The sequence below is a fragment of the Calidris pugnax genome, unplaced genomic scaffold, assembly GCF_001431845.1.
Source record: "Calidris pugnax isolate Ruff unplaced genomic scaffold, ASM143184v1 scaffold79, whole genome shotgun sequence".
Taxonomy (NCBI): Eukaryota; Metazoa; Chordata; class Aves; order Charadriiformes; family Scolopacidae; genus Calidris; species Calidris pugnax.
The window spans coordinates 1,408,631-1,420,223 of NW_015090817.1; the positions used below are offsets into that span (position 1 = coordinate 1,408,631).

Sequence of the window (11,593 nt, forward strand, 5' to 3'; positions counted from 1 at the left end):
AAGCACCTCTTAACTCCTCAGCCCTTCCTCTCCCCGCTCCTCTGGTACCGAGGCTTTTAACCTTTACAAAGCAGCTCAGCCCTGCCAGTTTTAAGGACAGAAAACTGGTCACCAAGCCATGTTCTTCTAGTCCCAAGACATTAAATTCAGATATTTAGGAGCTCTGGAAGGAACCTCACATGCTCCAGCTGTCTCAGTAAAAGAAATTAGTTCAAAAAGAAAAAAGCTCATTCCATTTTTTTGGAATATGTGTTCCCTGCACTTGAAAATTCCGTTTCCCTGTGTGTTTGCCAGGACAGGCTATTACCGAGTAACCTACAGTGGCCAAGTGAGAGGAGAGAAACAGACACTACAGGTCAAGAACTGCTGTCTCACACACCAACTCATGTTGCCATAATTTATTGGTTGCTGATTTAGATCAGTGTAGATATCTAACATGCAAGATGAAGAAAACCAGTGGTTTATTACAAAAATATGGGTATCACACAGCTCAACGATTCTATGAACGGCAAATCCAGATCAAGCCTCAGTCCTGGTAGCAAATGATGCACCTACCAATTTACCAGTTGTTTTTTTTTCTCTCTAGTAAAAGGAATTGCATATTTTCTGACTAAAAAGCACACAGATGACTCAACACATTAAATATTTAATTAAACCTGCCTGCTAACTTGATTACAGCCAGAAAATCCGCTCGGATGCAGGAGCACAAGAGAACAGGGAGCTAGCAAGGAAAGGTGGAACTGCTCTACTACAAAAACATACTTCAGTGGGAAAGTCCTGCTGAACTCCAGCTCACCTGGAGAAGAGAGCTCAGTCAGCACACAGCGCCAAAATCCAGCTGTACTGCAAAGTCACCAGTTCCTCTGGGCCTTCCATCAGCGAGTTCTGGTTTGCTGGAGATGGCAGGACCTTCACTGGGAAGGCACCACAAACACCCCCATGTCCACGAGCTGACAGATGCTCTGAGAACATGTCCTCTCCTGCTGCAAGTGAGCACGGGCTGGGTGTGCACAGACCCACCGTAGTGCTTGTCCACAGGCACCAGGAACAGCAGCAAAGCTACCTCACCGCCACCTCAGCCTTTCTAACCAATAAATAATGGGGAAAACCAAACCCAACCCAACCCACCCACCTCTCCTGCAGCGGAAACTGCTGCTCAATACTCCATACCCTGCTGCTGCATAAATGCCAACGGAACTTCCATTAAAAACAGGAGCTAAAAAAGTGCAGCGCTTAATATGATTATTCCCATTTTTGTTGTTTGCTGAGCTATTTAGATAATGTCTCTTCATACCATTCTCAGAGGTCACTATTTAGGAATTTACAGAGCTTCAACTCCCGATTTCTCCAATAGGAAACCGTAAGAGAAAACCGATTAAAGCAAATTAAAAAAATAATCAAATGCCCAGCATATTTTCTTTTAAGTCACAGAAATTAAAAGCAGAAGCGGGTCTTGTTTTTTAAATGACAGCTTATCAGGATCTTTGTTTTATGCTGAGAGCATAAATGCACCTAACAATTTTTTCTAAGGCTTCTTCCAGTTAATTGGTAGCGTTTTCCTTTAAAAAAGGGGTTTGTTTTCCTTTTCACATCCTAAATTAGTATTTGTATCAGCAACAGGTTGCACTAGGTCTTGTTCTGGGCCAGGCCGTGGGACAGCAGAGCGTAGGGTTCCTGGCCAAGCCCCGGCTGCTGGTTTCCTGGGCTCTCCTCCCGGGGACGCTAAGGCTTGCAGCGCTGCACGAAGCGTGGGTACAGACACACGTCCCGGATGTGGTGTCTGTTCAGAATCCAGGTCAGGAACCGCTCTAAGCCCAAGCCATAGCCACCGTGAGGGCACGTGCCGTACTTCCGCTGTGAAATTAAAACCAGAGAGTAGATATTAAACATTTTGTGGTTAGTTGTGTTATAATTGCAGCAATACTACCAGAAAAAACAGCACCGCAAAACCAAGACTATTTTCTGAAAGATGAGGAAAACGGACTACGCTCTTTCAGGCAAGGTAGTTGTGTTGAGTTCTCCTGAGTTCCTGGGGCAGTGTAAGAACAAGAAGAGGAACGTGGAAGGTAAAAGCCTTAACGATTCTTGTTCAGCCACCTCCTTTCCCCCTCCCCTCACGCCAGGTAGAGCTCAGTCGCTCAAGACGTGAAGGCCAACCTCTCTTTATCCAGCCACAGCCACTGCAGATGTCCTCACGAGAGGAACGCTCCGGCACAGCCTGGCCCAAGGCAGGTGATGTGTAAGGGCAGGGTGCGACCATGGCCAACAGCAGCGATTCTCACACAACGGCAACTGCTACCCGCTGCACTTTGCCAATGGCTAACTGATGACCTGCTTTGGGCCAGCAGAAACGTTTGCCATTTAGACACCTGTTTACAGACCTGGTCAGTGTACCAGTAGTACGGCGTGGGATCGATGCCCTCTCTCCTGTAGCCCTCCAGTAGCTCCTCGCTGTCCCAGGTACGCATGGAGCCTCCAACGATTTCACCAACGTTGGGCATCAGCACGTCAACCTGCAACACGCAGCACAGCATCAAGCTACTGCACCTACACTGCCTGCAGGATTAAATCTGCAGCCCAGATTTAAAACTGTATTTCCATAACACATTTTACCGTGTAATTTTAATTCTCTGTGACAGGAAGGCAGGCAATTCCTTCCAGACCCAACTTATAAACAGAATAAACTAACCTACAAGGTGCTCTAACCTAACCTCCAATACTCCTGGTCACATTCAATTGTAAAATTAACACCAAAACCCAACAACAACATTAAAAAAACTCTCCAAAACTACTCCCCAAACCTCCACAAACACAGCAGCCCTCCTGACACCACCACTGCCCCTCCCAGCCAGCGGTCAGTCAGCAGTCTCCCAGAAGTGACAGAAGTACTGCCACGAGACCTGAGGTGGGCGAAGGGCACGCTCACTGTCATCTCCCCACATTTCTGTAACACCCCAGAGCTCCTTCATTGATTTCTGTACAGCAACTCACAGACTCGGTAAGGCGGGCATCCTCACGGCAGCGCTGCATGTAGAAAGACTTGATCTCTGCGGGAAATCGGCACAACAGGATTGGCTCGTTAATGGTGTCTGTCATCAGCCTCTCGGGAGCTTCAGGGATATCCTAAGGTGAAAGAAGGCTTCATTAGTATTTAAACCCAAACCCACTCCAACACCTTGAGTCCCACATCTATCGGGCATGAAACAAAGAGTTTCAGACCACATGTATCCACACACTCCTCCTAACATACCTACATTTTTGAAACAAACGTATCTAGGAAAAAAATAATACTTAAAAACATACATGGCAGAGGAAAAAAAAAATGTTCAATTAAAATCCAACTCTTCCCAATGTTTCAGACAGGAATCTGAGGAAAACCTAACCTGAAACGTGGACTTCCCAAACAAGCAGCAAACACCAAAGAGGCTTCTCTCCTTCCTCCCTGATACTGTTTTCCATAAACCTCAAGACCAAGAAGTTTCAGTTTCCTTGTGAGGTACATGGGCTATTTTTGAAAACCTCAACTGACCAGTTAACACAGACACAGTCATTTGGTTATTTAGATTAACTTTTCAGACTGAAATTTGACAAGCTGTGAGACACCTAGCAGAAGTTTCATTTTGATCAATTCAGCAATTTCATTGTTTAAAAACTGTGGAGAAGAGAGGGATGACACCAGTCCCACTGACAGCCAGGGAACATCAGTGATGGTGTGATCGTGCCTTGTTAAACAAACACACTTTGTTTAGTCAAAAAACTGCCTATTCCTAAAAGGTTTAATTTGAACCTTTATTTCACCAATGGTGTCACACTCTTCTTAGATTCTGAGCTGAAGTCAGATGACGACATTTTTTTCTTTAATAGTAGAAGGCAGCCACACCTCTAACTTATTTTAATCCTCATTTCCCTCTGGAACTGTAAGTTCAGGGCAGATTGAAGGTCTCTCCCTCCCTTCATCTCCATCATCTTTGATACAGATGGGAAAAGCAGTAACAATAAAAAACCCAACACAACTGATTTTGAGCTGCCAAGGTTCCCTCAGAAAATGTTGTGCAGAGTTTGAAGTTAAATAATTATCATAGAAGTTAAACAATTATATGATCTCCTCCTAAAAATCTCAGTTCTCTTAAATCCTTTGATGATCATGGCTACATTGTCAAGTCCTCGTGAGCTCTTCAAGCCATTTTGCCTTACATGCTGGAGAAGAGTGAGAGGGAACAGAGGAGCAGATGACCACACAGGTGTTGATTCCAACATTCAAAGACGTCCTGTGAAAACCCAGCCCACGCTTGCCTTCCCCAGTACATTGTCACTACACCTCCCAGCACAGTCCAGACAAAAACCCAGGCCTTGTTCAAGTTTAGAGCAGAACTCCCTTTAACTTACACGGGACTAGAATTTCACTCCTAATCATTCCACACAAACCACAACAGACTCACACACCAACAGCACCGTGGTCCAGACACACTGTTCTTTGAGGGACGTGCACACCCTTAGTGCGGGGCAGTGGGGTTCTGTGTGGTTGTAGCTTCTACAGAGCCTCAGAAAGACTTACTTCCCCAAACTCATAGTAAGTGCCATCTTCCTTCTTCACATCGTGTTCCTTTAACCACTCGATGGCTTCAGAGTAGTTCATTCGTCGGAACGGACGTTTCGGGGGCTGGAAGCCCTGTGAATAAGAGTAGAAATAACAACAGTTGGAGGAGTACTGTTTTAGAAGAATATTTTTCTAGTTGATCAGCCACTTCCAGACTCGAAGCACACACACTACTTTTTCCAGCTCGTGCATCAACCAATCATTATTATTTAATAAATAAACAAACAAATCAAGGTCAGTACTGAAAAGTGAGAACCAAACACAGCCATCTTCCAAGCCCAGCCTAGCTCCCAGAGGAGATGCTGAAAAAGATGGCAGGAGAGGAGAGGGGGACTATTTTCAAAGCTGTTTCCTTTTCTGTACAAATTCACTGCACACACAGGTGTTTCAAACCCAGCCACGAGCAGAGGTTCACGCACAGGGCCCCAGGAGAACATTTTCACCTCCCTGTGCACAGAACAGCATCAGAACCCGCCACTGTGAGGGAAATGTGCCTCTGTTGTCTCCTACCTCCCGCCCCCTCCTCAGCCCAAATTTAAAACTGAACCTCCCAGTGTTTATCAGGAAAATGGGTCAAAATACCAGGGATGCTGAATTTGATTGCACTCTGAGAGAAGAGCTAGTGCCGGGGATAAAGTCAGCAGTCTCTCAGAGCCATCTCCTGTGCAAAGGCAGCAGAAGACAAAGGGTCTGTAACAAATGGAACAGCCGTGCAGAGCCCCACGTTCCAGGGTAGGAAGTAAAACACCAGTTGTTCATTGCTCCCTTGTGCTCAATCTGCGAGTACCGGCCGATCAATATTACGAGCTCTGGGATAGAGGGCTTCATTCCAGCAGTGCAGCACACACTGCAATAAATCCCAGCACATTGCTGGCGCCTGCAACTGCCGGCAGGAACTTGTGCCCCACACTCCCCTGCTTCTGGGAGAGTCATTACCTGCCTTGCAGCATTTTCATTCTTTTGGTGTTATTTAATATTTTCCTTATTATCAATAGCAGTGAGCAAGCAGAGCTCACTGCCGTGCCCTGCCTTCCCCAGATGAACACACTGATCAGGAAAGGCTAAAGATCATGTTTTCCCAGCTACTCCCCACTGTTCCCCGCTGCTGCCTACCGGGTTGAGGTCGTACAGCAAGCTCGACGCAGGAGATTTCAGGACTCTGTCCACTACATCACAAACCAAGTTCTCCAGGCGGTCCAGCAAATCCTCAAAACTGATGAAAGGACATTCGGCTTCAATGTGAGTGTATCTGAAACACAGAGTCGTGCCATTACAAAACCACGCACAAGCAACACATCTTTAGCTACGGAAAAAAATTTCCACAAGGAAAAAAAACTCCCAACACACTTTTGTCCCCTTTTTCATTTCTCCCACTTCTACACTGTGAAGAAAGCAAAGCTTTAAAAAAAGAAAAGAAAAAAAAGGAAGACAGCAGCATGAACTACATTTTCTAAAAAGACAAAGCTTCCTGAAAGTGTTACCAGCTCTATTTTGCCCAGATCGTCCTTCACTAAATGTCAACGTGTTATGACCAGCTGGACATTCACGGAGACAAAGTATTACCCCTAAATACCTTTCTGCTCAGTTCTGCACTAGTTCTGCACACTGTCTGCTCGCTGTACACTACGCCACCCAACCGCCTGCTACTCCCTGCCTTGCAAAATCCCCTCTACATAAAGGGAAAAGCAGTGTACTCTCTGCATACTCTGCCAAGTGCCTGCGGGTCCTGGACTGCTCAGCTCTGTAGGACTGAGCAACACAGAAAACGTCTCCCAGGGCTGGAATGCAGGTCTCCAGGTAGAGCTGGGACGACTGGGTCAAGTATGCTTCTTCCCCAAAATAATCCAGCTTGAACAGGGTTGAGCCTCCTTCCACCTGCGTCTGGACTAAAGTGGGTGGTGTGACCTGTTAAAGAACAGGACTGACATTACTTGAGTGAAGAATTAAGGACAACAATGACAAGACACAAGAGCAGTGATATAAGACACACTCTTCCAGAACACCATCTACACAGCTTGCATATGCACACAGAGAAATACTTCACTCTGATTCCCTTCACCACATTAAAGAGAGGTGTGCAGGCTGCTTGCCAGTCACGCTGTAACACACCTCAGGAGTGTCTACACACCTCAGAGATCTATGCCTATGAAACCAATCAAGTAAGTTCCCCAATGAAAGCTTTCTTTTTTTGTCCTTTTCAGGTCAAGTAGAAAGTCTACAGTTTTCCAGGAAAAAGACAGCCATCAAGTCAGGCCACTAAAGCAGTCACTTGCTGACAAGGAAAAATGTACTTACTTCATAATAGCCATTGGCAAAGAAGTGATCCCTGAAGGCCTGCACCACCATGGAGCGCACCTTGAAGATTTTGGACATGTTCTCCCCTCGAATCATCATGTGCCTGTTATTGAGTTGCACATCGACCTCCGAGTCCTCATTGAGCAGATTGTCAGCCCCTCCTGCTGGGGCCAGACCAATAAGCTCCCAGTAATCACAGTTCAGCTCGTGGCCTCCCGGGGCCTGCCCATTTGAAGAGAAAGAAGAATTTCAGAAGCCTAGTTTTTGCCCCTTGGATGCCAACAGCTTTGTACTATTCGAGCCACGTTCTACTGGAGAGCAAACTGCCAACAAGCTGAAGATCAGGACAGAGGAAGAACCACCTCACTATTGCACCTCTGAGCCTGTCTGTCAGACCCCTGAGCAATCAACTCCTGTGCTGCAGGCAGCTTTCCTGGGGCTGATCTCCCCTGCCCCAGGGCAGCAGAGGTGATGCCCCCTGCCCAGGCTCAGCCTGCCCGGCTCAGAGCACACCTCTCATTTCTGCTCTCACCAGCTCCCCCGTGTGGGGCACACTGCCAGTCTGTCCCCTAAAATGATAATTTTTTTCCATTCACAGTATTTTCTGGGTATAAATGCGGCTTTTCAAAATCTAATCAGTGAAAAACAACACTAGACTTGTGAAAAATCTGTTAGGAGTATTGTATCACTGTGATGAGACATGAAAACATCAAGTGTTTTCAATGTCCAGAATATAAATTCTGAGCAGCAACACAGTGTGAGACTCATGGTTATCAAGCCGCATAAAGTTGTTGAAAAAAAGAGATCCCCGTTTGGCTGCATTTATTTTTAGAAGCCCCCGTAGTGTAAGCCATGAAGGAAAGGGAATCCTGCCAACTTCTGGGCAGGGGGTGGACTCACATTTAACCAAGCTCGGCTCCCTAACCTTACATCAGTCTCCTGGGGACAGGACCCGAGTGGCAGGGTCAGCTAGAACAATTAAACCTATCCAAATTTCATCTGCAAAACATGCCAGTAATTACTTCCACCTTGGCTCCTCCTCCCACCAGGAGAAGGACAAGCTGCTGAAGAGAGGCAGAAGCCAAACACACTAACTCCTGTACCTGCTTGCCTTCGGGAACGAGGTTGAGCGTCCCGTACACCGCAACGCTGCTCTCCGTGGAGAGAACCAGCCCGTTGTAGCACTGGCACTGCGGGGAAAAAGGAGACAGAGGCACGGTTAGGGGAAGTTTTTATCTTGTTTTATCTATGTCATCCACTGGAGTCACAGACAGAGAAGATTAACTCACATTCATTTCTAAATAGTTCTCACACTGAAAAAAACCTCTAGTGGTAGGAGACACAACAATACTACAACTTAATCAGCAGGTTCGGGAGAACTTCCAATCATCTATGTAAAAGGAAAACCGATGAGGTATGAACACTTCACTTAATGACAGAACATAATTAAAGCATCCCAACTTACCAGCTCATCTGACAGGACACACTGAAGAAAACCCGTGCCATCTCTCAAAACAATGAACATCAAATTTTTTCCTAGTTAAAAAGGGAAGAAAAAAAAAGACTTTGCTAGAAACTGCTCACAGTATCCAGATCCACAACCCCCTTGCCAAGTCCTTCAGTGATAACCCCAACCAACAGCCGTGGAGTCAGAACCCCCTCTGCCCTGCACTTCCACACCCCGACTGAAGCCACCTCATGAACCAGGGTACCCAGCACCCAGACAGCAGGTATTACTCGCTAAATTTATTTTAAAAGAAGTCTTTTATGTGACTGAAAAATTCCAATTTGCTGATTTCATTATGAACAGATGCCAGATAACAGCTCCTCCATTTGCAGATTAGCTTAAAACACAAAACAGGTCTTCCAAAGACATTCTGCAGGACTGGCCTCTGAACTGACAATCCTGTAAGATTTCAGCTAAGAAATGTCTACGTGCTCATACATCATGCACAATTCTCAGTGTTGTCAGGATAAACCAAAGGCAGCGCCTAACCAATGGTTTAAAAATTAATTAAGAATAGGTGCTGTCTGACTCATTGTGAGCATCCAAATTGTGAAGGCTGAATGTGTTCCACCCCTCTGCACAGGTTCTAAAGGCTTGTGGTTTACCTTGTCTCCGTAATCTGTGAATCCAGCCAAAAATCTTCACCCTCTGGCCTCTGTAAGCCTTCAGAGCATCAATCTTCACCTGTAAATCAGAGGATAAAGGCAATCAAATAGAGAAATGATTCACCATTTAGATGGTGTTTAGCAATCAGAGAAATGATTCACCATTTAGATGGTGTTTTCCACATAATTGCCCAGAATACAAATGTGTATCATATCTCCCTCTCCAAAACAGCCCAGTTGCCCCTTTCCCAAAGAGCAGCCGTAAGAGCACAGGGCTCCAGCCAAAACCACCTTCTACAGGTGTACGTAGAAGCCCCCTCTACACAGGGCCCATCCAGAAGGCCACTACGGAGCAGCACACAGTGTCTGCTGACCAAGCAAAGGGCTGCACCAACCACCAAACCCAGCAGCACCCTACAAACAGCCAAGCAAGAACGTGCCTCAATAGGTTAAATGAGACCCTCTACCCAGCGCAGTCCCTCTGCTCCCCACCACTGCAACAAGCAAACAAAGCAACACCAACAACCTCTCAGGCAGGAGCATGGTCTCTACCAGCAGACAAACACGGACACAGAGAACTCTGATGTGTGATACCCACCAAGCGCATGAGAAAGACCAAGGTCTATACACCAGAGGACACAGATAACCAGAACAACAAAAGCCACAGCAAAAAGAGAGTGGCCTCCAGGAGCTGTGAGAGCCCCAGAGCAGGGAGAGGCTCAGACTCGGTGCAGGCGAGACGCTCTGACACAGGCCACGCATCGTGTGCTGCATCTTACACATTTGGGCTCTGGAAGACTAGGATCGTTCTTGATAACAACTTTCTTGGCTTCCTCCAGGTTCTTCTCTCTTCTCAAAAGGTCTTCTGCCTGGTGTAAATAAGTACTGCATTAAAATAGCTATAACCAGGCTTTGTAAGATTCCCACTCTTAACAATTACCAACGAACAACGCTTCTTCACACAGACAAGAACAAACCGAGGCATTTTTGGAGGGGTGGGAACGACAAGAACACTGCTTACTGGTTCTGGCAAAGAACAGTGGTATGTTCCCTCCAATGTGGCATCATCTGCACCTACCTCCTTTTTCTCCTTGGCTTCATTCTTCATTTGCTCCCTGTGCCACAGCTTTTTGACGTTTTTCATCTGTGACTTTGAAATAATGGCCCATCTCTAAAGGAATCCAAGGAGAGAGCAGAAGACAACAGGTTACATTGCGTCCCTTCCCACAAAGGAGCGTTAAATAATTTCTACCAGGAAGCTCTAATGCTACAGCACCTCGTTTTCTTTTTGTGAATCCACGTAGATCGTAGGAAACGGCTCCTTTCCTGCCGTCATCAGAGCCTAAAGAGGGGGAGAGAGTAACAGAATCAATGGTGCTGCCAGTGAAAGGAACCATCCTCCAAGAGACCGAACAGACGCCCCACTTCTGGTCCTGCCAGGCACAGCTGCAGAAACAGCTATCAAATCTACAATTAGAAAGAAAGGTCAGTCATTGACCTAAGGTGCAGTTCACACTCTTCAAAACCACCTGGAGATGTTTTCCAGTTACCTTCAAAACGGTCTTGAAGGGTTTCTTTTGTGTCCCATCGCCAGTGGAATCGTTGCCCTCTCGTTCAGAAACGTACAGCTCCTCTGCAAGGCACGACAAACAGGGGCAGTTACTCAAAAAGAAACAACCAGCTAGGGAAACGTTCAGGAACAACTGGAAACACACAAGGGCATACAAATCTTCGCGGTTATCAGCAGCAATAAACCTTGGAAACCAACCAGATGGTCAGGTATGGTAAAGATTATTCTAGATTTCTCATGCTAGAAGCCCACCCAGGCGGTGCGTTACGCTGAAGCCTCACACCCCCCGGTGCACTGAACCCCGGGGAGCCAGGGCTGCACAGCAGCACCCAGAATGGAGGCAGCCTTTGGGAGAAACACCTTTTTAGGTGGGCAGGGAGGCGGTACGCTGACAGGAGTCAGAGAGCTCAAGCCAAACCCGAGCCCAGCAATTAACTGCTAATTACAAGCACGGACAACGTCCCCTCCTCTGGCCAGCACACGGGCCCTGCGCGCCCCCGCCGCCCCCCGCCCGGCGGCTCCCAGGCACCGACCCTCCGCCGACACCCCGACCCTCCGCTCCCGAGGGGGCGTTCGCTCCCAGCTCCCGGGGCTCAGCGCCGGTACAGCCTCCGGGCCACACGCCGGGCCCCGGTCCCGCCATCCCCACCGGGCCCCATGGCCGGGCTGCACCCCCCGCGGCCACAGAATCACAGAATGTTCTAGGTTGGAAGACTTCCGCCGCCCTCAGCCAATCCGCCGCCGCCTTGCATCAGCCGCCCGGCCGCGCCCTTCCGCGCCGGTACCGGGGGCGGCTCCCGGCGCTCCGCTCCGGGCCCTGCCCGCCCGCCGCTCAGGGAGAAGCGATGAGCTTCCGGGCGTTTATTGGCCTCCGCTGTTTGAAATATACACCCCCTTAACCCAGGGCCGTCCGGGCCCGGCCGGGCTGCACCCCCCGCGGCCACCGAATCACAGAATCTTCTAGGTTGGAAGGGACCTTAAAGATCATCTTGTCCAACCGTCAACCTCACTGACAAAAA

At 47.7% G+C, this 11,593-nt stretch overlaps 1 protein-coding gene across 1 annotated transcript; it reads right to left on the reverse strand.

Annotated features, from left to right (window-relative positions):
- Nucleotides 1-383: 383 nt before the first annotated feature.
- On the reverse strand, nucleotides 384-10,779 carry NARS (asparaginyl-tRNA synthetase; the record flags this gene model as incomplete). Its single annotated transcript, XM_014939754.1, has 14 exons — nucleotides 384-1,854; nucleotides 2,382-2,513; nucleotides 2,992-3,123; nucleotides 4,556-4,669; nucleotides 5,711-5,846; nucleotides 6,303-6,502; nucleotides 6,893-7,114; nucleotides 7,996-8,082; nucleotides 8,358-8,428; nucleotides 9,005-9,083; nucleotides 9,784-9,873; nucleotides 10,083-10,175; nucleotides 10,281-10,346; nucleotides 10,555-10,779. Coding segments are annotated over 14 exons (1,779 nt in total), but the record flags the coding sequence as incomplete, so codon positions are not given.
- Between the last annotated feature and the right edge of the window lie 814 nt (nucleotides 10,780-11,593).